This window comes from Oncorhynchus keta, chromosome 9, assembly GCF_023373465.1.
Source record: "Oncorhynchus keta strain PuntledgeMale-10-30-2019 chromosome 9, Oket_V2, whole genome shotgun sequence".
NCBI lineage: Eukaryota > Metazoa > Chordata > Actinopteri > Salmoniformes > Salmonidae > Oncorhynchus > Oncorhynchus keta.
Window position 1 is genome coordinate 41,511,693 of NC_068429.1, and position 27,377 is coordinate 41,539,069.

Below are 27,377 nucleotides of genomic sequence, written 5' to 3' on the forward strand. Positions count from 1 at the left end.
TTGACCCACCACGGATGCTGTGCCACCAGAGACTCTGGGTTCGAGCCCAGGCTCTGTCGCAGTGACCGGGAGGTCCATGGGGCGACGCACAATTGGCCTAGCGTCGTCCGGGTTAGGGAGGGCTTGGCCGGTAGGGACATCCTTGTCTCATCGCGCACGAGCGACTCCTGTGGCGGGCCGGGCACAGTGCACGCTAACCAGGTCGCCAGGTGCACAGTGTTTCCTCTGACACATTGGTGCGGCTGGCTTCCGGGTTGGATGCGCACAGCGCCCTTGGTTGGGTTGTGTTTCGGAGGACGCATGGCTTTCGACCTTCGTCTCTCCCGAGCCCGTACGGGAGTTGTAGCGATGAGACAAGATAGTAACTACTAACACTTGGATACCATGAAATTGGGGAGAAAAGGGGGTAGTAAAAAAAAAAAAAAGTTCTACAGATGCTCCTGACTGGAAGCATCACCGCTGGCAACTGATCTGCATCTACAGAGGGTAAGTGCGTACGGCCCAGTACATCACTGGGGCAAAGCTTCCTGACATCTAGGACCTATACACTAGGTGGTGTAAGAGGAAACCCCCAAACATTGTCAGACAATAGACTTTTCTTTCTGCTACCGCACGGCAAGCAGTACCGGAGCGCCAAGTCTAGGACCAAAAGGTTCATAAACAGCTTCTACCCTCAAGCCATAAGACTGCTGAACAATTCATCAAATGACCACCAGCTGTAGTCAATGAACAGCATTCTCACATAGGTGTTTCTTTTGTCCAGGTGGGAAAGGGCAATGAAGGGAGTGCGATTAAGATTGCGTCGCGGCTCGGTTTCCCTTTGTAGTCCGTAATAGTTTTCAAGCCCCGCCACATCCGATGATATATAAATAAATATAAAAATATATGCCATTTAGCAGACGCTTTTATCCAAAGCGACTTACAGTCATGTGTGCATACATTCTACGTATGGGTGGTCCCGGGGATCGAACCCACTACCCTGGCGTTACAAGCGCCATGCTCTACCAACTGAGCTACAGAAGGACCACATGAGTGTCAGAGCCGGTGTAGTAGGATTCAATCTTCATCCTATATTGACGCTTTGCCTGTTATGGTTCGTCTGAGGGCGTAGCATGATTTCTTATAAGTGTCCGGATTAGTGTCCTACTCCGTGAAAGCGGTAGCTCTAGCCTTTAACTCGATGCGGATGTTGCCTGTAATCCATGATTTCTAGTTGAGATCTGTACGTATGGCCACTGTGGGGACGTCGTCGGCGATGCACTTATTGATGAAGCCGATGACTGAGGTGGTATATTCTGGATTCCTGCCGCTCTAGATCATTACACAGCATCATTGTTCCGGATCATCGCAATTAGCTAGCTGTAAACGAGTGGCTACTGTTAGCTAACGCCTCTGTCCCGAAGCAAGCACCAGCTAGCCCCGGCCCACTAGCTTTTCTGAATGCGCTGTCCCCTGCTCGCCTAGTGTAGTAGTGACTACCGAACTGTACCCTGACTCACCTATTGCTGCTCTTTTGACCCTATGAGCACTATTTTTATGTTTGGAAAAATAATGTTCCCAAAGTAAATGGCCTATTTCCCAGGACCAGATGCTAGAATATGCAAATAATTGACAGATTAGGGTAGAAAACACTCTAAAGTTTCCAAAACAGCAGGCGAAACCCTGAGAGAAATCAAACCAGGAAGTGGCTTCTATTTTGAAAACTCCATGTTCCATAGCCTCCCATTGCTCCATTTAAAGGGAGGTGTCAAGTTGTCAACAGTCTTCAGACAGTTTCAGGGTTATATTTTGAAAAATGAGCCAGAACGATAACATCGCGTCAAGTGGTCACGTGAGTTTTGCTCGCTCAACAGAGTTTGGATAGATATTGCTTTTCCCTCTCCTACTGTGAAAGACATTTGCGGTTGATATATTATCGATTATATATTTTTAAATCAACCTGCGGATTGATTATAAAAAACATTTGACATGTTTCTGTTGACATTACGGATATTATTTGGAATTTGTCTTCGTTGTCGTGACTGCTCCTTCCTGTGGATTTCTGAACATAATGCGCCAAACAAACGGAGGTATTTTGGATATAAAAATAATCTTTATGGAACAAAAGGAACATTTGTTGTGTTAACTGGGAGTCTCGTGAGTGAAAACATCCGAATATCATCAAAGGTAAACGATTAATTTGATTTGCTTTTCTGATTTTCGTGACAAAGCTACCTGATGGTAAATGTACTTAATGTTTTGTCATGCGATCGATAAACACAAACGCTTGGATTGTTTTCGCTGTAAAGCATAATTTCAAGATCTGAGACGACAGGTGGATTAACAAAAGGCTAAGCTGTGTTTTGCAATATTGCACTTGTGATTTCATGAATATGAATATTTTTAGTAATATTATTTGACTGAGGCGCTATGCTTTTCAGTGGTTGCTGATGACAATTATCCTGCTTAAGGGATGGGTATCGTCAAGAAGTTAATTAAGCATCTCCAATCCAAAATTAAATCTAGAATCAGCTTCCTATTTCGCAACAAAGCATCCTTCACTCATGCTGCCAAACATACCCTCGTAAAACTGACTATCCTACCGATCCTTGACTTCGGCGATGTCATTTACAAAATAGTCTCCGATGCTCTAATCAGAAAACTGGATGCAGTCTATCACAGTGCATCCGTTTTGTCACCAAAGCCCCATATACTTCCCACCACTGCGACCTGTATGCTCTCTTTGGCTGGCCCTCGCTTCAGATTCGTCGCCAAACACTCTGGCTCCAGGTCATCTATAAGTCTTTGCTAAGTAAAGCCCTGCCTTATCTCAGCTCACTCGTCACCATAGCAGCACCCACCCGTAGCACGCGCTCCGGCAGGTATATTTCACTGGTCACCCCCAGAGCCAACTCCTCCTTTGGCCGCCTTTCCTTCCAGTTCTCTGCTGCCAATGACTGCAACGAATTGCAAAATTCACTGAAGCTGGGGACTCATATCTCCCTCACTAACTTTAAGCATCAGCTGTTAGAGCAGCTTACAGATCAGTACATAGCCCATCTGTAAATTGCCCAACCAACTTTGTTTTTGCTCCTTTGCACCCGTGTCTCTACTTGCACATTCATCTTCTGCACATATATCACTCCAGTGATTAATTGCTAAATTGTCATTATTTTGCCACTATGGCCTATTTCTTATATAGACTTTTCTATTGTGTTATTGACTGTACGTTTGTTTATTCCATGTGTAACTCGGTGTTGTTTGTGTCGCACTGCTTTACTTTATCTTGGCCAGGTCGCAGTTGTAAATGAGAACTTGTTGTTCTCAACTGGCCTACCTGGTTAAATAAAAGTGAAATTGTTTTATTTTTTTAAATTTTTTTTAAAGACCATTAGATGAATCCCAGAACATATTACAGTCTGTGCTAGCAGAACAGTCTTGTAGCGTAGCATCCGTGTCATCTGACCACTTCCGTATTGATAGAGTCACTAGTACTTCCTGTTTTAGTTTTTGCTTGTAAGCAGGATTCAGGAGAATGTAATTATGTTCAGATTTGCCAAATGGAGGGCAAGGGAGAGCTTTGTATGTGGAGTGAAGGTGGTCTAGAGTTTTTTTAATCTGGTTGCACATGTGACATGCTGGTAGAAATGAGGTAAAACAGATTTAAGTTTGCCTGCATTAACGTCCTCGACCACTAGGAGCTTCTGGATAGGCATTTTCTTGTTTTCTTATGGCCTTGTACAGGTGGTTGAGTTGCGGTCTTAGTGCCAGCATCGGTTTGTGGTGGTAAATAGATGGCTAGGAATAATATAGATGAGAACTCTCTTGGTAGATAGTGTGGTCTACAGCTTATCGTAAGGTACCCAACCTCAGGCGAGCAAGACCTCGAGACTTCTTTATTATTTGACATCGCACACCAGCTGTTATGGACAAATACTATAGACACTTTCCAGAAGTAGCTTCTCTGTTCCTGACTATGCATGGGAAATCCCGGCAGCTCTTGATTATCCGGGCCTTCTAATCTAGTGTTTCCTCTATGAATACACTTGAGATACACCTCAAAGTACCATGTACCCAAACTTCTGACCAAAAGTTTGGCTACTTTCTACGGATAACAGGGCAAAGACCCTTACTCTGAGTGTTTAGAACTGTGTTCTCAGCACATATTGATTTCCTTTGCTTTGTCTTTTGAGATAAGGGTCTAATCTTACAGGCTCCCTGGTGGGAGGCCGTCAAAGTGGTCAGTGCAGGAACTAAGCACACAGAGAGTGTGAATCTGTTTGAACTTCGAACCTCTTCTGTCCTGCTGAGGTCTCAAGACTGCGTACACATCTATTGTTATGCATGGATGGTGCAACTTCATAACAGGAAGGAGTTTGTTAGATTCAGTCCACCAACAAATACAGTAGAGATGGATTTGTGGATTTTCATTAAACACAGGACCGTATTTGCATTTGATGGTGTCTAAATATAGGAAGGGAGATGGCTTATCAGAATACAGTCGTTAAATTAGTCTTGGCACTCAACCGGCGGCTCCTTTCAAGCTGCAAACAAGACTGTGCACAGTATGTGGTGTATGTGTGCCTGCTCTCATCCTCATTCATCTGAAAGAGATGTTCCCTTAAGTCATTGTCTCATTCTGTACATGTGTTTTTCTCCTTGGACGAAGGTAGAGCTATTGGCTTTTTACACGGTGCATTTGGGTCAGTTGCCTCAGTGTGTTGTATTATGTTAGAAGCTCTCAAGATGCAGTCATTGCATTAAAACCAATGATTTTCTTAGAGATACTACCACAAATGAGAGGTGTTGTTCCACCATTGTAACAATCTAGAAAGACACAATAAGACATAAAACATAGTAAGATTATCAGGATGTGCAATATAAAATATTGAGATACGGTAGAGAAAAAGCAGTAATCAAGTTATACATTAGTAAAAAACTGTCCTATGACTTTAAGAGTGCTTATATTCTCCCAGTTCTCCATCCCTCAGCTTTATACCAAACCAAGTGGCAGGGCTGCCATTGGGCTGAAACTAGGGCTGTGGCGGTCATGACATTTTGTCAGCCCGTGATTGTCATGCAAATAATTGCCGGTCTCATGGTAATTGACAGTTAATTACCATGATATATTACCATAAACACGTTCAGGATCTCCTAACCTACAAGCCCCTGATGCAGACCATTTGAACATCTACATTTTAAAAAGTCTAATAAATCAATTTAATATAGCCTATGGCATTTATTTTAGACAGGTCTATTTATTTTAGACAGGTCTAAAGAAACATGTAGCCTATTTCAGAGGTCTAAAGAAACATGTAGCCTATTTCAGAAGAACAACATAGCATATTCTGAGTTGTCCTTGTGTTAGGCCCAGTGGCGGCTGGTGACCTGACAAATTGAGGAGGATGATATAGACGACAAAGTGTGTTTCAAAAATCATCAAAGACTAATTATGTTAACCTAAAGCATTTAATAAAGACATTTATAGTAAACTATTATGGGAAGGGAATGAGAGGGCTACTTAAACTGTGTTGGAAAGGGATCACAGCAGTGATTGAATGAGGGTATGAGGCATGAGTTGAGGTGTTCAGAGGCTTGACCAGTGCAGGACAGGATTTGACTGGGAAGACAGCACACTACACAGTTAGACAGAAGAGCTAAGAATGAGTTAGTCCAAGCAAGGAGTAAAATCATTGATGTGTAATAATGTGATTGTGTTTGTGTATGTGATTGACTCTACATACAGGAATGAGAGAAAATTGATAGGGGTACTCACAGTTCTTTGAGGGGAAGCGTTCATTGTGCCAGTGGATGAGTGGGCACATGAGACGTAGCTTCAGTTCATGTCAGGAGAGAGTTGACAATGGCAGGTAAAGTGGTGTGATCATCACCTCTTCATCAGGGAACAGGAGGGGACTTAGCTGTAAATACAAATAGCAGATACATCCCATTACAGCTGCACCATCGTAGGTTTGGACAACGAGTTTCTCTATGAAGTTAAACTCAGACATCTCAAAATTCGTGAAGTCAAACAGACTGCGCACCTCGCCCTCTTAAAGTATCCCAAGAAACATTCCTGAATAAAACCCTGTTTCATCCACATATCCGACAATAACTGACAACTGCACGCAGACTGGCGACACCATTGGTCTTAAATTGTCTCGTTTTTATCCAATACAGCGTGTCAGATGTTTAGGTGTAGCCTAGGCTGCTGAAACATTTCTGTCGTGAGTTTCTGCTTGTGTCTGTCCGGAGTGGTTATGTGTTAACATCTTTGCTAGATAAATACCGGAGGAAAGTGGAAAGCCTACCTGAGCATGCCCTGCTTTTGTTTTTTTCGTTAAGCTGAACACAATCGATGTTCTTCATGTCACTGTACCTACATCTTTCAACCAAGGCTCAGACTTTCCAAAAGCAGACAAGGCCAGCAATACAGACGGCTTGATGAAAAGCTCCCTGTTAACCAGCTATACTTTGGATGTCAGGTGGTACTGAACGCCCTCATCTTTTCACCCTTATTCATGAAACTAATCTCAGGCAGAGGTCGACTCTCGCTTTTAATTCGCACCTTTTCCATGTACCCCAGAGAATGAAAGGGGTTCTTCAATAAAAAGTCCCCAACATTTTCGTCAGCGTTGGCCATTCACTCATTCTGGCAGAGAAATCTGCACACTCGTGCTGATATGGAAGTTAGCAAGGCAAATTTAAATAAATTGCACTAACTGGGCACAAAAATAAAATTATAATACCAAGAAAACAATGTATAATATACCTCCACCATCACCTGTAATTTGAAAAAAAAACTAATTTGAATTGAATAATATCCCCAAAATCTCTATCCAACAATGTCACCAAGCCTCTCAACACATAGAACCCCCATAATGCTCTGTGGCACAATCCCACTACAACTCACTAGGTTAATTCTCTGGATGGACACCATGTCGTTTCATACTGCAAAAGCTTTGATTGGTTGGAGAACGTCCTCCGGGAGTGGTCATAATTACCATGTATGTCAATGGAAGGGGGAAAGGCCTAGGAGCCTCCTAGGTTTTGTATTGAAGTCAATGTAGCCAGAGGATGCCGGAAGCTAGCTGTCCTCCGGTTATACCATGGTGCTACCCCAGACAGGGCTGTTGAAGTTACTGTAGACCTTCATTGGAAATCAGTGTATTTTAATCAATTATTTGGTGACATATGAGAATATTTAGTGTAGTTTAATCTAAAAAGGATAACTTTTAAAATTTCTCTAGGGTACGTGGGACGGTAGCGTCCCACCTCGTCAACAGCCAGTGAAACTGCAGGGCGCCAAATTCAAAACAACAGAAATCCCATAATTAAAATTCCTCAAACACACATGTCTTTTACACCATTTTAAAGATACACTTGTTGTAAATCCAGCCACAGTGTCCGATTTCAAAAAGGCTTTACGACGAAAGCAAACCAAACGATTATGGTCGGTCAGAGCCAAGTCACAGAAAAACACAGCCATTTTTCCAGCCAAAGAGAGGAGTCACAAAAAGCAGAAATATAGATCAAATGAATCACTAACCTTTGATGATCTTCATCAGATGACACTCAAAGGACTTCATGTTACACAATACATGTATGTTTTGTTCCGTAAAGTTCATATTTATATCCAAAAATCTGAGTTTACATTGGCGCATTATGTTCAGTAGTTCCAAAACATCCGGTGATTTTGCAGAGGGCCACATCAATTTACAGAATTACTCATAATCAACATTGCTTAACGATACAACTGTTATGCATGGAATTTTAGATCTACCTCTCCTTAATGCAACCTCTATGTCAGATTTGTTTTTAACTTTAAGGAAAAAGCACACCATGCAATAATCTGAGTACGGTGCTCAGAAGACAAATCAAGTCAAACAGATATCCGCCATGTTGGAGTTAACAGAAGTCAGAAATAACATTATAAATATTCACTTACCTTTGATGATCTTCATCAGAATGCACTCCCAGGAATCCCAGTTCCACAATAAATGTTTGTTTTGTTTGATAATGTCCATCTTTTATGTCCAAATACCTCCTTTTGTTAGCGCGTTCAGTTCACAAATCCAAACTCACGACGAGCGGGCAAGTCCAGGCGAAAGTTCAGAAGAAAAGTCATATTACAGTTCGTAGGAACATGTCAAACGATGTATAGAATCAATCTTTAGGATGTTTTTAACATAAATCTTCAATAATGTTCCAACCAGAGAATTCCTTTGTCTGTAGAAATGCAATGGAACAGAGCTCGCTCACACGTGAGCGCACGAGACTGAGCTCGTGGCTCTCTGGCAGGCCTCTGACTCATTCCCCTCTCATTCGCCCCCACTCAGTAGAAGCCTCAAACAAGGTTCTAAAGACTGGTGACATCTAGTGGAAGCCTTATGAAGTGCAATTTGACCCCATAGACACTGTATATCCGTTAGGCAATGAGTTGAAAAACTACAAACCTCAGATTTCCCACTTCCTGGTTGGATCAGGTTTTTGCCTGCCAAATCTACTAAGTATATGCATATTATGTTATGGCTGAGTAGCAGGCAGTTTAATTTGGGCACGCTTTTCATCCAAAATCCCCAATGCTGCCCCTACCCTAGAGAAGTTAATGTTTCACTATTTTTTTAAATGACATTTCCCTGAAGAGGATGGTCCTCCCCTTCCTCCTCTGAGGAGCCTCCACTGGTTAGGCCCTGATCTGGCTATGCCATATGGCTGTGGGCTTTGCTTAGCTGTCACGCCCTGACCTGAGATATCTCTGTTTTCTTTATTCTTTTGGTTAGGTCAGGGTGTGACGAGGGTAGGTATGCTCGTTTTTGTATTGTCTATGGGTTTTGTATGTGTAGGGGTTTTGTAGGTCTAGGTAGTATGTATGTCTATGGTGGCCTGATATGGTTCCCAATCAGAGGCAGTTGTTTATCGTTGTCTCTGATTGGGGATCATATTTAGGTAGCTATTTCACCTTTTGTGTTTGTGGGTTCTTTTTCTATGTTTAGTTGCCTGTCTGCACTCCTCATATTAGCTTCACTGTTCATATTGTTATTTTGTTCAGTGTTCATTCGTTAAATAAATAAGAATGTACGCTTACCAGTCTGCGTCTTGGTCCGATCATTATGACGAACGTGACATTAGCAGACAAGATTTGCTTAGAATTCTGTGGCATTATTTTATATTATCTTAAAGCATGAAGAATACAATTGAACATAGCTGAATAAATTAGTAAGGATATTTTCTCCAAACGATTTCTGAGGGAGTGAGGTCCTACTATATGCTTCATTTTGAGATATTTATGCAACTTTAGTTGTATTACAAAGACTATATTTTTAGATTTTGGCAGGTTATGTTTTTAAATATGCAAGCATAGGCAGCATATCCATAAGGCTAGGGGAAGCTATTCCTAAATTGAATTGAAATAAATTACCCAAATGATATAGGCTAACTACTCCCATCTATACAGAAATAAATCCAATTATTCATAATAGGCTACTAAAGCATGATTTGGCCACCGAGGAGCATTACCTTCTTTAAATCGTATTGCCTACAGTCAGAAGGAAAAGTAGCGCAAGCAATTTGAGGAGATGATTGTTGCTTTGTGACTGTGAAGAGTAGAGAGGCCAAGCCAGGCATACCTCAATATTTCAAAATACAATCACAGGAAAACATAGTTTGGAAAGCAAATGTTTATAGCTGTAAAGAGAAGAAAATGAAAAGACTAATAATTTCAAATTCTCAACTTAATTGAGTGGACAACAGTAGAGCCTGTCTTATTGGCACCAGTGGAGAGAATCGGCAATATCCCCAGTGAACACATTCACTATTTATCATTATTGGGTCCGTGTTACTTAAAAGTTTGTTTTTTGGACAATCATTTCCTCCAGTTTTGATGGACGGCATATTCAATTTGTGTCTCTCCTTCTTGTAGGCCTATTACATGGACAACGTTGTTTGTCAGTGTCAGCAGAGTAGGGTACCCTGTAATTTGGCGTATTAAGAACGATTCTGCTAATGTCTCCAGTCATATAAAGAGTTGTACAATTGCATGAAATGTGTTTATAAAAGTCCATATTTTTCCCATGCAAAGAAAGAAGAAATGTATCTGATATAGCCTAGGAATATACTCCCTCAGCCATGCATTGAGCTGTATTTTGTTTTTGCGAACAGTGATTGAGTTATATTATTAGCCTAAATGATGACTATCCAATCTACTGATCACATTAGGAATAGTAGACTATCTTACATACGTCTGCAAATGGAATGATGCATGAAGTGCTTCATTATAAAGGCGCATTTGTGTGGTGAAAATGACTTTGCCCAAACTTGAAGCTCACACGCCACCTATGTGTGCCAGGTTGTAAAGTGGATTCATGTGCTTAAAGTTAAGAATTGAGCAATAAATGTAGCAGCACGAGAAAGCTGGGATCCTTTCTTTAAATAGTTGCCAGTCAAATCTCTGTTGTCACATGCTTATAAGAACGCGTGCTTTGCTAGGCTCTGTGGGCTCTGTGCTCTCCAACCATGTTCCAGGGGGTCCTAAAGCCTATAGGATACGTATGGAGTTATTTGGTCACTTTAGTTGTGATACAATCAAATTCTAAGCCTATGCGCTAGGCTACATGATGTGTGTGACTATGATTAGAAAAAGTCGCACAAAAAAAAAGAAAGGCATGTGGTGTTTCTTGTCTTTACTGCACATGCTGGGCATCATTTACATTCAGAATGTAACCGTTGTTATGCACCTGTCGGAACAGTAGCAGGGGAATAAAATACATGTCATCTATGCACTTAATTAGCAAGGATGCTTTTCCTGTGGTTCATTTTCATGCCAGCCAGGTAGGCTATACTCCTGCTGTAAAGCAAAGCAATGTGCTTAATATTACCAAGACAGTCGTGAAGAGGGCACGACAACTCCTTTTCCCCCTCAGGAGACTGAAAAGATTTGGCATGAAAGCTGGGATCCTTTCTTTAAATAGTTGCCAGTCAAAAACTCTGTTGTCACATGCCCACAGAGCCTAGCAAAACACGCGTTCTTATAAGCATGTGACAACAGAGATTTGACTGGCAACTATTTAAAGAAAGGATCCCAGCTTTCTCATGCTGCTATATTTATTGCTCAATTCTTAACTTTAAGCACATGAATCCACTTTACAACCTGGCGTCTTATTTTCAATGACTGCCTGTTCAGGGGCAGAACAACAGATTTGTACCTTGTCAGCTCAGGGTTTTGAACTTGCAACCTTTAGGTTACTAGTCCAACGCTCTAACCACTAGGCTACCCTGCTGCCCCATTGACTCTATACAGTACCCCCCTGTATATAGCCTCGTTATTGTTATTTTATTGTGATACTTTTTAATAATTTTTTACTTTAGTTTATTTGGTCATTATTTTCTTAACTCGTTCTTGAACTGCACTGTTGGTTACGGGCTTGTAAGTAAGGATTTCACAGTAAGGTCTACCTACACCTGTTGTATTCGGCGCATGTGACAAATAAAGTTTGATTTGATTAGAATATTATAGAAAGCTGATGGGATCCTCCTATTTTCAATAGAGGCCATAAAAACTCAGTTTTCTCACGCAATTGCATAGCCTACCAAAATGTTGTGTGACATGTGGTCATGTGCTCTCATTAAGTGTTTCATTCGATTTTTGAACACATTTGCGTTGATTTCAGAGTGATTAGAGGGGCAATAGATTGATGAGTACTAGGACATTAGCACTGGCAGTTAGCACATTAGCTAATGACCTTCAGCAGCATCAGAGCACAGATTTGGAGAAGCCTAGTTACCATGACTAAACCGGTCACCAGGTGCGGCGGTAATACAGTCACCATAACAGCCCTAGCTGAAACACAAACTCAAGAGTTGTGATTTTAAAGGCCCAGTGCAGTTCATGGGTTTTAATATATACAGTATATTTCCGCACCATGAGTTTGGAATAATATTGTGAAAATAATAATAATGCCCTTTTAGCGTAAGAGCTGTTTGAAAAGACTGCCTGAAATTCCTGTCTGTTTTTGGTGGGTTGGAGTTTTAGTCTTCCATGGTGACATCACCATGTGCTAAAATTAGTTATTAGTCCAATAAGAAAGAGTTCCAAACCTCTCTGCCAATAACAACTCGTTTTCAGTTTTCCCCTCCCTACTCAGACCACTCCCAGACATTCCTGGCAAACATCTCGCTGGAGAAATTGCTCTTGCTACGAAGCTATGTTTCTTTTTGACCATTTTCATTGAAAACCATCATAGTGAAGTACTGAATTGTTACCCAGAAATGATTTGATATTCAGATAAAAACAGCTGCATTGGACCTTTACAACTATAACACTGATAGTGTCTGATTCCCTGACAGCACTTACAGGGCTTGAGCAGTTAAAGAGAACACTCTTCCATCAGCTGTTTTCCTTGATACTCTCTAGGGATAGGGCTGTTACGGTGTTCCGTATTACCGCCGCACCGGCGGACACGAGTCATGACGGCAGTCAAATTCCATGTGAACGGTTTTGTCACAATAATTATGCTTCTCCAAAGCTCTGATGCTGCTGATGGTCATAAGTAGCCTACCAAACTTGCTAACTGCCTGGTACTCAAGCACTCTTTTGTCCCTCTAATCACTCTGACATCAATGCAAATGTATTCTAGAATCTAGTCAAACACTTCATGAGAGTCCTGGAGTTCATGTTGCGCAACATTTCTGTAGGGTATGCAATTTCGTGAGAAAACAGAGTTTTGATGGTCTCAATTAAAAAGAGGAGGATCCTATCAGCTTCGTATAGGCTAGGCCTACTATATTTATTTTTAAGCTTGACTAATATTAAGCACATTGCTTCTATTTACAACAGGAGTGTAGCATATCTGGCTGTCATGAAAAGAACCACAGGAAAAGCGTCCTCCTTTCACTATTTAAGTTTTTTATTTTTTATCCCCTGCCCGTTTCTAGACAGGTGCATGATAATGGTCCATTCTAAATCAAAACAAATTTCACACATGTATGTTTTTGTACATGTAAAGACAAGATTAAATCAATAATAATTTAATGGGTGACAATGTTAGCCTATCACTTGTGAATTATATATTATCACTTGTGAATGATGCCCAGCTTGTGCTCAGTAAGTTTTTTTGCAACTTTTTAAAATCATAATCACACACCTCATGTAGTTTTGGTAAGGTTTGTAATCACGACTAAAGTGTCCAAATAACTTCTTAAAATTCAGCATATTAATCCGCTTTACCACGGGTGTAGAGCTGGTATACATTTGTTTTTTTGGTACTTTTTACCCCTTTTTCGTGATATCCAATTGGTAGTTACAGTCTTGTCCCATCACTGCAACTCCCGTACGAACTCGGGAGCGGTGACGGTCGAGAGCCATGAGTCCTCCGAAACATGACCCCGCCAAGCAGCACTGCTTCTTGACACACTGCTCGCTTAACCCCGAAGCTAACCACACCAATGTGTCGGAGGAAACAGCATACAGCTAGCGACTGAAGTCAGCGTGCATGCGCCAGGCCGCCACAAGGAGTCGCTAGAGTGCGATGTGACAAGGACATCCCAGTTGTCCAAACCCTCCCCTAACATTGCCTTAGACGGCTGCGCCACTCGGGAGGCCTAACTGGCATACATACGTGAGTATCAAGTTTGGGGAAGATAATTTTCACCATGAAAATGCTAACCTTTATAATAAAAGCATTACATGCAGAATAGCATTTGCGGTCACTTTCCCCGCTAATTGATTGCATTTTGGAACATTTGCGCTTATGATGTGAAGAAATAGCCTAATAGTTGATCAACATTTAAGCTAAACATTCTGATCTTTTGCGTCAGCCTCATTGCTTAAACACGTTTTTTGGATGCTAATGGTTGTATTAATTTGGGATCTATCGCATCCCACAACTGTCTCAGACTATGTTTTGAATATTTCTTTCTCTCACAGAATATAATAGGTCAGCTTTTGTACTATTGGGATAGTAAATTGACATAGGCTAGTTCTTTTGCTGGTAAGTAGACATAGGCTAGTTCTTTTGCTATTCGTTAGGCCTACTCATCTTGTTGGCTGACGAAAAGTAAATGTGGACAGTTCTTTCAATATTGTCAATATACGCCTCGGAATTGGATAAGGACACGAGCCGTTCCTTCCCTGATGTGTCCGTCTTCACATGGAGCCTGTGAAAAAGACCTGATCACGTGACGGGCATTGGCTACTAAGAATTGAGCTATCTGAGAGAGCCATGTGAGTGAAAGGTGCTTCGGAGCCCACAGCCAGGAGAATGGAATTATATTTAATATATTCAGCCCTAGGGCTCAACAGTCACTGGCCGCAAAAGGCATGGATTTTTTTAGGGGGCAATACTGCCACACAATGGGGATGCCACCGAGAAGTTTGAGGCGTTATCAAGTGCTTGTCAAATTGTGAATGAGAGACTGATTAAGTGTGTGTACTGCTCAAAAAACAAAGCATAGCTCATGCCTTTCATGCAACCTTTTTCAAATCATCATTAGAGTTGCATCATGCAGCCTTAGAATGTATTAAAAATCTAAACATATAGCCCAACGTTTGTATCACAACCACAATTGCATAAATAACTCTTAAATGAAGCAAATAGGAGGACCTGTTTCTTTGTTAACCCCTCAACACAGAATATCTGCATGTGAGCACTCCCTCAAATCATTTGGAGGAAATACCCTTTCTATTTTATTCATCAATGTTCAATTGTATTCTTCATTCATATAAAATAGTGCCACGGAATTCTAAGCAAATCATTTCTGCTAAATTAACTAATGTAGCCCACAGCCATATGTAGCCAACAGCCATAGCCAGATCAGGGCCTAACATAAGGACAACTGTTTAAAGAGTTACCATCTCCCATATTAAACTCTGAAGATCTTTACCTATCACATCCCTAAAACAGTCAACATATTAATGATAACCTTTTCTCGTATCATCATTCTGAACAGTCGTAACCTTCTTGGATCTGCAAAACCCCCAGCCTTACTTATGATTCAGTACTACATAAATTGGTTTAATTATTTATTTACTAGCCAACTAAATAATAACACAGATTAAACATACACACTTCATACATAATTAAAGGTCCCTAGTGGACTGACACAATATGGTGGCTTTTTACATAACAACATGGAGAGGGAGAGAGAGAAAAAGATAGAGAAAAAGACACTTATCATTGATACATTTTCAAAACTATTCTCACAGTAATCATATACTTTGCACACGAACCACCACCCTTTTGGAAAAATAAATCATGATTGTATTTATGTGTGAATGTCTTTGTCCGTCATGTAGTCCTGAACAGAACTAAAGAGTTCACTCTGTTCCATTCGCTCCTGAAGCTGCTTCTTTGAAGATAGGCTAGCCAGCCGTGTCCATGGTTCCTAGTGGGGTGATGAGAGTAGTGTAATATGATGGTTTGAGGAGAGTAGTACAGTTGGATGATTTGTAGAGTAATAGCATGGTCCCACTTAAATGAACATTTCTAGATATTTGACATAGGACAGCTAATCAGCCGTGCTAGTGATTGTCCTAGAGGGGAGTTTTCTCCTCTCTCCACCTCGTGTTAATAGTCAGAGTTTGAACCACTTTACATGCACAGCTGCAGCCTGGCAATGTTCTGGTCTAGTCTGGGAGGTGAGTTTCTTTTTTCTTTACCTCATGTTGAGGTTCAAAGTTCCAACCATTTCAAACGTGTAGGCTACCGTTTTTCTGGTCTAATGTTCATTTCGTTACCAATCCTTTTATGCACTCTGGCCGAAGTGGATGGTTCCGTCGGTCTGACTGTAACGATGTGCGCTGAGAGTCAGGAAGCAAGTTCAGGGAGTGAGTTTTTGAATAAATTATCACAACATAATACAAAATGAGAAACATGAACAACGCACAGACATGACACAGGAACAGAAACAATAATGCCCGGGGAAGGAACCAAAGGGAGTGACATAAATATGGCAGGTAATTAAGGAGGTGATGGAGTCCAGGTGAGTCTGATGAAGCACAGGTGCGCGTAACGATGGTGACAGGTGTGCGCCATAACAAGCAGCCTGGTGACCTAGAGACTGGAGAGGGTGCACACGTGACACTGACACGCTCTCTGACCTCACTCTGTCTACTTATGCACAGTTTATAGGAGATATATTCTCTTATGGCTCCTAAAATCACATTCCTACTTAATACTTTCATCATTTTTCATATTATATGCATGTATTTGATGGAAACTTGACAGACAAAGGGGATATACTTTCCAAGTTACAGTATTTCCTTTATACCATTTTTAATGACACGACAAAAGAACAATCCATTTGAAATTATTATATTCCCCACGTTCTTATGTTAGAAATATTGTTCCAGTATTCGCTTTAGAAACTGTTAGAGTTTCGGCGGGAAGACCGTCTGTTAACAAAGGGATTCCTTTGGTTAATATTGGAGGGGACAAAAGAGTCCTCTCCTCCTGTAATTTACAAGAGGGTGTGAACTGTCAACCCCCCAGCAGCTCCCTCCCCCCTTCTGTGGGTGAGAGAGGGCCTGGCTACTGTCATCCACCGCCGAGCTGATCTGACCCATTCTGATCCTCACAGGGCAGTCATGTCACTATGCGTGGAAGCCAGGAAATGCTAAATGTGTTTATGTTCATTAACGGTCAATTACCATGAGAACGGGAGTTATTTGCTTGATAATCACCGACTGACAAAATGTCATTACCGCCACAGCCCTGTCTAGGGAAAATGAAAAGACCTCTATTTTGGGAGAAGAGCAGCTCAGTTTTCATTGTTGTGGCTCGGGGTTAAATGGGTTCCATAACACAAGCTGAGACTCTGATTGCAATCAAATACGGGAGATTTCCAACTGTGGTCAATTTGGAATACTTTTCTTACGCTCTTGGCCCATGATGACCCATATATCAACAACTATTTTTCACTTCACTGAATGCACTGACATGAGTGAACAAAACAAAACTTTTTGCAATGGAAAACAAAAATCTGCAGTCTTATTGGACAAATCATATACAGTGCCTTTGGAAAGTAGTTTGACCACTTGACTTTTTCCACATTTTGTTAGGTTACAGCCTTATTCTAACATTGATTAAATTGTTGTTTTTTTATCTCATCAATCTGCCCACAATACCCAATAATGAAATTAGGATTTAGACATTTTTGCTCATTTATAAAAAATGTCAAACTGAAATATCACATTTACATAACTATTCAGACCCTTTACTCAGTACTTTGTTGAAGCAACTTTGCTTGCAATTACAGCCTCGAGTCTTCTTGGGTATGATGCCACAAGCTTGGCACACCTGTATTTCCCCCATACTTCTCGGGCAGATCCTCAATCCTCTCAATCTGTCAGGTTGGACGGGGAGCGTTGCTACACAGCTATTTTCAGGTCTCTCCAGAGATGTCCATGCTCTGACTGGGCCACTCAATGACATTCAGAGACTTTGCCTCAAAGCCACTCCTGCGTTGTCTTGGCTGTGTGCTTAGGGTTGTTGTCCTGTTAGAAGGTGAACCTTCACCCCAATCTGTGGTCCTGTGCGCTCTAGAGCAGGTTTTCATTAAGGATCTCTCTGTACTTTGCTCTGTTCATCTTTGCCTCGGTCCTGACTAGTCCCCAGGTCCCTGCCGCTGAATAACATCTCCACAGCCTGATGCTGCCACCACCATACTTCACCATAGAGATGGTGCCAGGTTCCCTCCAGAAGTGACGCTTGCCATTTAGGCCAAAGAGTTCAATCTTCGTTTCATTAGACCAGAGAATCTTGTTTCTAATGGTCTTGGGAGTCCTTTAGGTGCCTTTTAGCAAACACCATGCGGGCTGTCATGGGCCTTTTACTGATGGGTGGATTCCATCAGGCCACTCTACCATAAAGGCCTGATTGGTGGAGTGCTGCAGAGATGGTTGTCCTTCTGGAAGGTTCTCCCATCTCCACAGAGGAACTCTAGAGCTCTGTCATTGTGACCATCGGGTTCTTGGTCACCTTCCTGACCAAGGCCCTACTACCCCGATTGCTCAGTTTTGTCATGCGTGCAACTTCTTCCATGATGTTTGCCACTGTGTTCTTGGGGACCTTCAATTCAGCAGACATTTTTTCGGTACCATTTCCCAGATGTGTGCTTCGACACAATCCCGTCTTGGAGCTCAGGAAATGGCCTTTCTAGGGAGTTTTTCCTAGCCACCGTGCTTTTACACCTGCATTGTTTGCTGTTTGGGGTTTTAGGCTGGGTTTCTGTACAGCACTTTGAGATATCAGCTGATGTACGAAGGGCTATATAAATAAATTTGATTTGATTTGATTTGACTCTACGGACAATTCCTTCAACCTCGTGGCTTGGTTTTTGCTCTGACAGGCACTGTCAACTGGGGAACCTTATATAAACAGATGTGCGCCTTTTCAGGTCATGTCCAATCAATTGAATTTACCACAGGTGGACTCCAAGTTGTATACACATCTCAAGGATGATCAACGGAAACAGGATGCACCTGAACTCAATTTCGAGTCTCATAGCAAAAGGTCTGAATACTTATGTAAATATTGGATTTCTGTTTTTTTATTTTTAATACATTTGCAAACATTCCTAAAAACCTTTAATTTTTGAATTATGGGGATTGCTGTTGATTGCTGAGTATTTAAAAAAAAAAAATATTTAGTAAGGCTGTAACGTAACAAAATCTGGAAGAATTCAAGGGGTCTGAATACTTTCTGAAGGCACTGTAGCATCTCCCTGTTCAAAACGTTTCCCCCCTAATGAACACGACCCATGTCTATCTTCGTGTCATGGAATGCATACTGAAGAAAATAACTCTTCTCTCTGTCTGTCCTTCAGGGCTGCTGAAATCATCTACTCCCTCACCCTGGCCAATATTAGGAGGTCTGGGAAGCGGAATGATTTTCCAGCAATGGAGAATTACAGACTGCTCACTGAAGCCAGGAGGAACCTGGGCCTGTTCCAGCACCATGACGCCATCACAGGCACCGGCAAGGAATTGGTAGTGATCGACTACGGTATCAGGTATGACTTTTTTTTTTTTTTTGCTTGCTTTATTAGTTTTCATTGTCTTAATTGATGGGGAGAGATGCAGTTCAAACGTGAACATGAGGATTAATCAATAATTGAATGGATTGGCACTGACATGGTTTTGTGATTATTACCAGCATCGTGCTGTAGACGTTGGTTAAATGAAAGTGAAACACGATATATTTGACTCAGAACTTTGACTGCTTTCCTCTGGGCATTGAATTAGAACAAATCTCCCTTCTCAGATTGTTTCATTCCATTTTGAATTTGAAACAAGTGATCGTCAACTCCGCTCACTGGCTGGTGCTGAAGGACAAAAGTGCATACAGTTACAATCCCTCAAAGGCCTTCCTTCAAATGGTGAGTAAAAAAAAAAAAACACTGTCATTTAAATTTTAGTGTTGAAACACAAGGTAGTTGATTGTACATAGCAACATTTTAGATTAGTATAGTGATTTTCAAAGGGTGACAGTTTATGGCGGTGATGCAGGGAGTGAAATGCGTGCCATAGCTACATTTGAAGTGTTTACTAGACTCTACGTTCAGCCAAATCCCTGAAGGTGGCACAACATCAGGATTTGAATATGCAAATTGCCCGGGCAGGAAGTCAACATCAATTTTCAGAGTAATGTAACCTCTTCCACTTCCTTGTTTCGCTACAGCAGCTGAAAAGACGCTCGATATGCATCTCACTCACCCAAACCTAATGAAAATTGTGTTCAAGTGAATGAGCCTTAGATGTTTAAATAGCTTTTCCGTTTTGAAAAGCATTACCAATACCAGAAAAATTCTAATTAAATATATTTTTTTGAAAACTAGTCTATAAGGACTGGATATAGCCCGTGGACTGTGTGTTGGTGTAGCTATACCAGATTGTTGTTCTTTTGCAAATCAACTCTAATCTCATTTCTCTCAGGATGATATCCAGCCTGCTCAAGATGCCCTGCCTCGAAAAACAGTTCTGAAAATCAGCTCACAGCCTAGGTAAGGCACCGTACAAATCTTCCTCCCTTTTCCCTCACACATTCTGCCTGTTATTATGACCCCTTTCACATTGCAAACATGATTTAGAATAAATACAGGATGTAATAGTCTGGTCAGGTTGAACAATGTTAAACCTGATGACAACAGCTGTGGAATCTTTTCTTTATGACCAATTTGCCTTTCAGACTTTTTAAAGCGTTAGCAACTCGCACCAACCTGTCTATTTTCCTACAGGTCTGTGGTCGTCTACAACCCCACGGAGCAGGACCGCACGTCAGTGGTGACTGTGTATGTGAACACTCCCCACGTACGTGTGGTCACAGACCACGGTCGTCCCGTCCCCGCTCAAGTCAGCGCGGTGTGGAACGAACCCACCACAGCCTCCACAGAGGCCTTCCAGGTACAATTGTCCATTTTTTGTCGTTAGTGTTGGTATTTAGCCTTTATTTATCCATGTGAATGTTATTTATCGATAGTTTTTTATAATGGCAGTATCAGGTAGGACTATGAGGTTACCACGGAGATTAATTGGAGATTAACTGGAGATTGATTACCAATGTGTTACCAGTTCATTGTGATTTGATTTTTTATGTTCATGCATGCTTTCCCCCACATTATCTCATGTTATGGTGTTTTCTCTTGGGCTCAGTTGTCATTCATAGCGCAGGTGCCAGCGCTGGGTCTTGGGGTGTACCAGTTAGGTGAGGCTGCGAGCGGCAGAGTGGAGACTGCAGAATACGTCTTCTTCAGGCAGAGCGGCGAGCTTTCCGTCAATGTGAAGCACTTCACAGTTAACATCCCCCAGGACGCCTCCACCCCCCTCAGCATCCACAACGCCCACCTCCAGGTCTGGAGCTCCCCCATCACCGGCCTGATGGAGGTGAGACATGCACAGCATAGCATAACAAAGCACACCGTTGCACGGTAAAGCATAACATGGCATAGTTTAGTAAAGAATAGCATAGTAAAGAATAGCTTAGTAAAGTATAGCATAGTTTAGTAAAGTATAGCATAGTAAAGAATAGCTTAGTAAAGTATAGCATAGTAAAGAATAGCTTAGTAAAGTATAGCATAGTTTAGTAAAGCATAGCTTAGTAAAGAATAGCATAGTAAAGAATAGCTTAGTAAAGTATAGCATAGTAAAGCATAGTTTAGTAAAGCATAGCATAGTAAAGAATAGCTTAGTAAAGTATAGCATAGTAAAGAATAGCTTAGTAAAGTATAGCTTAGTAAAGAATAGCTTAGTAAAGTATAGCATAGTAAAGAATAGCTTAGTAAAGTATAGCATAGTAAAGAATAGCTTAGTAAAGTATAGCATAGTAAAGCATAGTTTAGTAAAGCATAGCATAGTAAAGAATAGCTTAGTAAAGTATAGCATAGTAAAGAATAGCTTAGTAAAGTATAGCATAGTAAAGCATAGTTTAGTAAAGCATAGCATAGTAAAGAATAGCTTAGTAAAGTATAGCATAGTTTAGTAAAGCATAGCTTAGTAAAGTATAGCATAGTTTAGTAAAGCATAGCATAGTAAAGAATAGCTTAGTAAAGTATAGCATAGTTTAGTAAAGCCTAGCATTGTAAAGAATAGCATAGTAAAGAATAGCTTAGTAAAGTATAGCATAGTTTAGTAAAGCATAGCTTAGTAAAGTATAGCATAGTTTAGTAAAGCATAGTTTAGTAAAGCATAGTTTAGTAAAGCAGAGTTTAGTAAAGCATAGCATAGTAAAGAATAGCTTAGTAAAGTATAGTTTAGTAAAGTATAGCATAGTAAAGCATAGCATAGTAAAGAATAGCTTAGTAAAGTATAGCATAGTTTAGTAAAGCATAGCTTAGTAAAGTATAGCATAGTTTAGTAAAGCATAGTTTAGTAAAGCATAGCATAGTAAAGAATAGCTTAGTAAAGTATAGTTTATTAAAGTATAGCATAGCTTAGTAAAGCATAGTTTAGTAAAGCATAGTTTAGTAAAGCATAGCATAGTAAAGAATAGCTTAGCAAAGTATAGCATAACTTAGTAAAGTATAGCATAGTTTTGTAAAGCATAGCTTAGCTTAGTAAAGAATAGCTTAGTAAAGTATAGCATAGCTTAGTAAAGTATAGCATAGTTTAGTAAAGCATAGCTTAGTAAAGCATAGTTTAGTAAAGAATAGTTTAGTAAAGCATAGTTTAGTATAGCATAGCATAGTAAAGCATAGTTTAGTAAAGAATAGTTTAGTAAAGCATAGTTTCGTATAGCATAGTTTAGTAAAGCATAGCTTAGTAAAGCATAGCATAGTAAAGAATAGCTTAGTAAAGTAAAGCATAGCTTAGTAAAGCATAGTTTAGTAAAGCATAGTTTAGTAAAGTATAGCATAGTAAAGAATAGCTTAGCAAAGTATAGCATAGCTTAGTAAAGCATTGTTTAGTAAAGCATAGTTTAGTAAAGTATAGCTTAGTAAAGCATAGCTTAGTAAAGTATAGCATAGCTTAGTAAAGCATAGTTTAGTAAAGCATAGTTTAGTAAAGCATAGCTTAGTAAAGAATAGCTTAGCAAAGTATAGCATAGCTTAGTAAAGCATTGTTTAGTAAAGCATAGTTTAGTAAAGTATAGCTTAGTAAAGCATAGCTTAGTAAAGTATAGCATAGCTTAGTAAAGCATAGTTTAGTATAGCATAGCTTAGTAAAGCATAGCATAGTAAAGAATAGCTTAGTAAAGCATAGTTTAGTAAAGCATAGTTTAGTAAAGTATAGCATAGTAAAGAATAGCTTAGCAAAGTATAGCATAGCTTAGTAAAGCGTAGTTTAGTAAAGCATAGTTTAGTAAAGTATAGCTTAGTAAAGCATAGCTTAGTAAAGCATAGCATAGCTTAGTAAAGCATAGTTTAGTATAGCATAGCTTAGTAAAGCATAGCATAGTAAAGAATAGCTTAGTAAAGCATAGTTTAGTAAAGCATAGTTTAGTAAAGTATAGCATAGTAAAGAATAGCTTAGCAAAGTATAGCATAGCTTAGTAAAGCGTAGTTTAGTAAAGCATAGTTTAGTAAAGCATAGCTTAGTAAAGAATAGCTTAGCAAAGTATAGCATAGCTTAGTAAAGCATCGTTTAGTAAAGCATAGTTTAGTATAGCATAGTAATGAATAGCTTAGCAAAGTATAGCATAGCTTAGTAAAGCATATTTTAGTAAAGCATAGTTTAGTAAAGAATAGCTTAGTAAAGTATAGCATAGCTTAGTAAAGCATAGTTTAGTAAAGTATAGCATAGCTTAGTAAAGCATAGTTTAGTAAAAGCATAGTTTAGTAAAAGCATAGTTTAGTAAAGCATAGTTTAGTAAAGCATAGGATAGTAAAGAATAGCTTAGTAAAGTATAGCATAGGTTAGTAAAGCATAGCTTAGTAAAGCATAGCATAGTAAAGCATAGTTTAGTAAAGCAAAGCTTAGTAAAGCATAGTTTAGTAAAAGCATAGTTTAGTAAAAGCATAGTTTAGTAAAGCATAGTTTAGTAAAGTATAGCATAGCATAGTAAAGAATAGCTTAGTAAAGTATAGCATAGGTTAGTAAAGCATAGCTTAGTAAAGCATAGCATAGTAAAGCATAGTTTAGTAAAGCATAGTTTAGTAAAGCATAGCTTAGTAAAGTATAGCATAGCTAAGTAAAGCATAGCTTAGTAAAGCATAGCATAGCTTAGTAAAGCATAGCTTAGTAAAGCATAGCATTATCTTAGTAAAGCATAGCTTAGTAAAGTATAGCATAGCATAGTAAAGTATAGCATAGCTTAGTAAAGCATAGCTTAGTAAAGCATAGTTTAGTAAAGTATAGCATAGCTTAGTAAAGTATAGCATAGTTTAGTAAAGCATAGCTTAGTAAAGCATAGCTTAGTAAAGCATAGCATAGCTTAGTAAAGTATAGCATAGTTTAGTAAAGCATAGCTTAGTAAAGCATAGCTTAGTAAAGCATAGCATAGCTTAGTAAAGTATAGCATAGCTTAGTAAAGCATAGCATAGTAAAGAATAGCTTAGTAAAGTATAGCATAGCTTAGTAAAGCATAGCTTAGTAAAGCATAGCATAGCTTAGTAAAGTATAGCATAGCTTAGTAAAGCATAGCATAGTAAAGAATAGCTTAGTAAAGTAAAGCATAGCTTAGTAAAGCATAGCACTTCACAACACAGCAGGGCACAACGCAGAACTCCTGCAAAAGTGCTATATAATTAAAAACCAAAAACTACGTTTCAAGTGAGAAGTAGGCATTGGTCTGAAGCCGAAAAAGAAAGGAAATTCACACAAGCACCACAATGCGTACTTCACCCATGCTCTACCAAGGTTTTCCAGCACACAGCTTTGACCTACTACAGCAGCTATGTTGGTTTATTGTACTTACAACAATGTGTCGGCAGGTTACTTCAAACCTTCTCAAACAGCCTAATTCATACTCTTAGAGGAGGTGGTCCCAGAATAATGTGATTTGTACCAAATACAAGCTAATGTATTGCATTCTTCCCACCCTACACTAAGACCCCCATTCCACTACCTTTTCATGCTTTTGTTTTATTATATGAAAGCAAGCTTTGTTTTTATACTTACAAGACCATCAGGCTTGATTGGGCTATTTTGTCTTGTAGTAATGTGGTGCCTGCCCGTATTTCCTTAAACCTTTATTTTAACAATACATGTCATTGAAAAATACAAATATTTCATAACATATTTTTGGGTCAGTAGGTACCCAACATAAGAACAGGAGGTGGTGGTGTGTTCGACTCAGTCACTCATATAGATATAGAGGTCTATAGAGCACGTCTGCATTCCTGATTTCTGTCACCGTTAGTTTACCTGTATTTACATGAAGCTCAGAACCACTTGTTTTTCACACATGGCCCTGTTTTATCAACTGCTGTGGTGATCAATGGGCAGTTTATCGCCTTTGTCAAAAGACTATGTAGCTTAAAGTTATATGTGTATTTGTATTTCTTTTTGCAATACAGATGATGACGCTACAATAATACACATTTACAATAGGCCTGTATCTGAAAAATACATACATACTGATGATATATATATATTATTTTAATAGTAGGACACTGCAAAGTCCATCCCTCTGAATAGTATGAATTAGGCTGTTTGAAAAGGTTTGAATCCAGAGTAACCTGCCCACACACTACTGGAAGTAAAATAGACAAAACTAGCTACCGTAGTAGGTCAAAGATGTGTGCTGCAAAACCTTGGTAGAGCATGGGTGAAGTACGCATTGTGGTGCTCAGGTGAATTTCAGATCAATGCCGACTTCTCACCTAAAACACAATTTTTTTGTTTTTCATTTCCATGGTTTTTACACCGGAAGGTGACAACTACTGAAGAAGTGCATAGTACCACATTACCTGTAAACAATAATGAGTTCTTGCAAAATATAAGATTTACAATCAAACGTACATTCATCAGATATAGTCAACGTTGTACATACAGTTCAGGGATGGCCACAATTGCTCTTGAAGAGCTACAAGGTTATGCAGGCTTTCTTGTTCAAGCACAGTTCTACCACACCTGTACAGAATATTTTTAAGAAAACACATTTACAAATCTGACGTTGGATAGGTGGTCGAAATCCTTTAGCTACAAATGTTCTTAGTAACGCTGTACACAGCAGTCCAACCCCAGTAATAGAGAACACATTCCCACATTTATAAATGGCATCTATCCTGGCCATTAAGCAGGCTGGGGCCCTGCAGCACGAAGATTGGTGTAGAGGTCCACTGCTCTTGTGTGCACGTCAGGAGAGGGGGTAATCAAAATGCTTGTTTAACAATTCAACTGCAGAGCTGGTAAGTCTGCCATTTAAGCAGTGTGTCCCTGGGATGTACCGTAGGGATGGCATGCATCTGACGGAGGAGGGCAACGACGTCCTCCTTGAGAGATTGAGAGCTGGTCTCTCCACCGTAGTAGCAATGACGCACACACTAGTACTACATACACGTCACACTCCCTGTCCCTTGCCACTCAAAAAAGTCCAACAAACCCCAAATCGTCTCTTTAAGACACCCCTAATAAATCAAAATTAGCACTAGTGTGTGTGTCGGGAAAGGGAGGGGAATGTCAAAAACTATACATGAAAGAGAATGGTCAAAATATCAGGGCGGTGACGCTAACCTTGTACGCTACGATCCCTGTTAGCTAGCTTATTTGTTTGTGCTCTGATTACACACAAGTGTCCAGGTCAGAAGTTTACACAGATGACTTCAGTCAATATGAAAAACCTTCCATAGCAAAATATACCTAGCACCCTCTTTTTGCTTCTCATCCAACTGATGTTAGCTAAGCTAGCTTCAGCTGCTAGAGCCTGATGAGGTTCGGCGTTCCCATTTGGGAACTCCCCCCCCCACGTTCAGCTGGAAGGTGGCGCATGTTCTACATATATATAGGAAGATACACTTCTTCTAAATGCAATCGCTGTGTTACATTTATTTTTAACGTTACAGGTTTCGTTCACTAGGCTATACTATGAGTCGGCGCTCAGAAAGTAGCATTATGGCTCCTCTATCTTGGAGTCCACAGAAACCCAAATTTACCACATAAATATTCCCTTACCTTTGATGTTCTTCCATCAGAAGACCTGGAAGGAATTATACTTACCAAAAACAGCGTTTAGTTTTGCAGTCTGTGTCTTTCGGTTCTCAAACACGACACATTTCGGTTGAAATGCAGCCAAAAGTCAAGTGGATACGCACCAAAACGTCGAAATGACATATTATATGTCGACTAAACTTGTCAAACTATGTTCATAATCAAGCTTTAACATGTTATAAAGGGGTACAGCAATCGTGAGGACGAACAGAAACACACGCATCGTTTAATCGATCTTGTAAAAAAGACAGGACCCGAGCAGAGCGCGCATAAGAGTAACCTGCATTTTTTTTAGCGTGACCGTTACTATGCATTTGGCTACCGAAAAGGTTTCAAGGTGTTTGGGCCCGCCTGGGGAAACGATAGGAAGTGTCCGTTGATTCCTGTGCCATTCACAGCCATATAAGGAGATCATGAAAACGTGCCTTCAAAAATCCTGTTGCTGGTCAAAACTCTCTTTCCAAAACTATCAATTCCAAGCATACAGCGTGACAAAATATCGCTGTTGAAAACAGGTGCATCTCAGGACCCGAAAGCGCGCAGAGGTTTCGGCCCGCCAAAACTTTCGGCGCGATTCTCACAATGAGAAGCCCCATTGGAAGCAGACATCGCGCTGAAGACAAAGAGACTGTTCCCAGACCTGTAAGTGCTTGGGAAGGGTGGGGGCGATGACGTCAAAGTTGGGCCAACTTTTATGATGACAAGAGAGAGTTTGGGAGAATGACTGCCCTGAGAGTCCTGCTTTACATACAGACATAATTTAAACGGGTTTAGAAGCTTTAGAGTGTTTTCTATTCAATAATATTTTTTATTTGCA

At 40.2% G+C, this 27,377-nt stretch overlaps 1 protein-coding gene across 1 annotated transcript in view; it reads left to right on the forward strand.

Annotated features, from left to right (window-relative positions):
- The window catches only part of LOC118387850 (alpha-mannosidase 2-like), a 69,598-nt gene that overhangs the window by 26,843 nt on the left and 15,378 nt on the right, over positions 1-27,377 (forward strand). Inside the window, exons 10-14 of the mRNA XM_052525914.1 lie at positions 18,802-18,987; positions 19,239-19,353; positions 19,910-19,977; positions 20,212-20,377; positions 20,627-20,857. Of these exons, the coding sequence (XP_052381874.1) occupies positions 18,802-18,987; positions 19,239-19,353; positions 19,910-19,977; positions 20,212-20,377; positions 20,627-20,857 (766 nt within the window). The remainder of the gene's footprint in view (positions 1-18,801; positions 18,988-19,238; positions 19,354-19,909; positions 19,978-20,211; positions 20,378-20,626; positions 20,858-27,377) is intronic.